The sequence below is a fragment of the Poecilia reticulata genome, linkage group LG20 (assembly GCF_000633615.1).
Source record: "Poecilia reticulata strain Guanapo linkage group LG20, Guppy_female_1.0+MT, whole genome shotgun sequence".
NCBI classification, from domain to species: Eukaryota; Metazoa; Chordata; class Actinopteri; order Cyprinodontiformes; family Poeciliidae; genus Poecilia; species Poecilia reticulata.
The window spans coordinates 26,383,891-26,385,442 of NC_024350.1; the positions used below are offsets into that span (position 1 = coordinate 26,383,891).

General features: G+C 45.1%; 1 protein-coding gene across 1 annotated transcript in view; it reads left to right on the forward strand.

Annotated features, from left to right (window-relative positions):
• Positions 1–1,244, forward strand: part of LOC103457040 (protein NLRC3-like) — a 6,435-nt gene extending 5,191 nt beyond the window's left edge. Inside the window, exon 6 of the mRNA XM_017301793.1 lies at positions 5–1,244. Within this exon, the coding sequence (XP_017157282.1) occupies positions 5–1,244 (1,240 nt within the window). The remainder of the gene's footprint in view (positions 1–4) is intronic.
• The last annotated feature ends 308 nt before the right edge of the window (positions 1,245–1,552 follow it).

Consider the following 1,552-nt stretch of genomic DNA (forward strand, 5'->3'; position numbering starts at 1 on the left):
GCAGACTTTCACTGGACTTCAACAGCAGTCAGCTGGTTTCTGACGTCACACAGAAGTCATCAGTCAACGTTCTGCTGACAAACCTCATCAAGGGGGACCTGCTTCCCTCAGCTTTCATCTGGATAACTACCAGACCTGCAGTGGCCAATCAGATCCCTCCTTCATGTGTTTCCAGGGCAACAGAAGTACGAGGCTTCACCGACACCCAGAAGGAGGAGTACTTCAGGAGGAGGTTCAGTGATGAAGAGCTGTCCAGCAGAATCATCTCCCACATCCAGACCTGCAGGAGCCTCCACATCATGTGTGGAATCCCAGTCTTCTGTTGGATCACTGCTACGGTTCTGGAGAACATGTTGAACTCAGAGCAGAGAGGAGAGCTGCCCAAGACCATGACTGACATGTACTCACACTTCCTGCTGGTGCAGACAAAGAGGAAGAAGAACAAGTACCATGGAGGACATGAGACACGTTCGCAGGAGCTGATGGAGGCTGACAGGGAAGTTCTTCTGAAGCTGGGGAGGCTGGCGTTTGAACATCTGGAGAAAGGAAACATCATGTTCTACCAAGAAGACCTGGAGCAGTGTGGTCTGGATGTCACAGAGGCCTCAGTGTACTCAGGAGTTTGTACAGAGATCTTCAAAAGAGAGAGTGTGATCTTCCAGAAACCAGTTTACTGCTTTGTTCACTTGAGCATCCAGGAGTTTCTGGCTGCAGTTTGCATGTTCCACTGTTTCACCAGCAGGAATACAGAGGAGGTGGAGAAGTTCCTGGGAGAAAAATACAGTGAAACATCTCTGGAGGATTTCATGAACAGAGTTATGTCTAAATCCTTCTTCAGTAAAAATGGCCACCTGGACCTGTTTGTTCGCTTCCTTCATGGTCTCACTCTGGAGTCCAACCAGAGACTGTTAGAAGGCCTGCTGGGTCAGACAGAGATCAGTCCAGAAACTATCCAGAGAATCATCAACAATCTGAAGGAGATGAACACTGATGATATCTCTCCTGACAGAAGCATCAACATCTTCCAATGTCTGATGGAGATGAACGACCTCTCAGTTTTTCAGGAGATCCAACAGTTCTTGAAAACAGGGAATGAACTGTCAGAGATCCAGTGTTCAGCTCTGGCCTTCATGCTGCAGATGTCAGAGGTTCTGGACGAGTTGGACCTGGAGAAGTACAAAACTTCAGAATCGGGGCGACTGAGACTGGTTCCAGCTGTGAAGAACTGCAGAAAGGCTCGGTGAGTACAGATCAGTGATGGCATAGATACTTTGAAAAAGTAACTTTAATCAGATTACTGATTACTCCTTGAAAAAGTAACTTAGTTTATTGATTACCTTATTTGGAAACTAACTAATTTACATTAAAAGTAACTTCTTTAGTTATTTCAGCAGCTGCTAACAACAACGCTCCACCACCTGTGAAAATTACATTACRCTTTGCCAAAACTTAATTGTAAGTTATTTTATAATGTAACATCAACAATGTGTCTCCACTGAAGGGCAGATTGTTTAATGGTTACAACAACATAAAAAACTGCAGTAATCTTTGT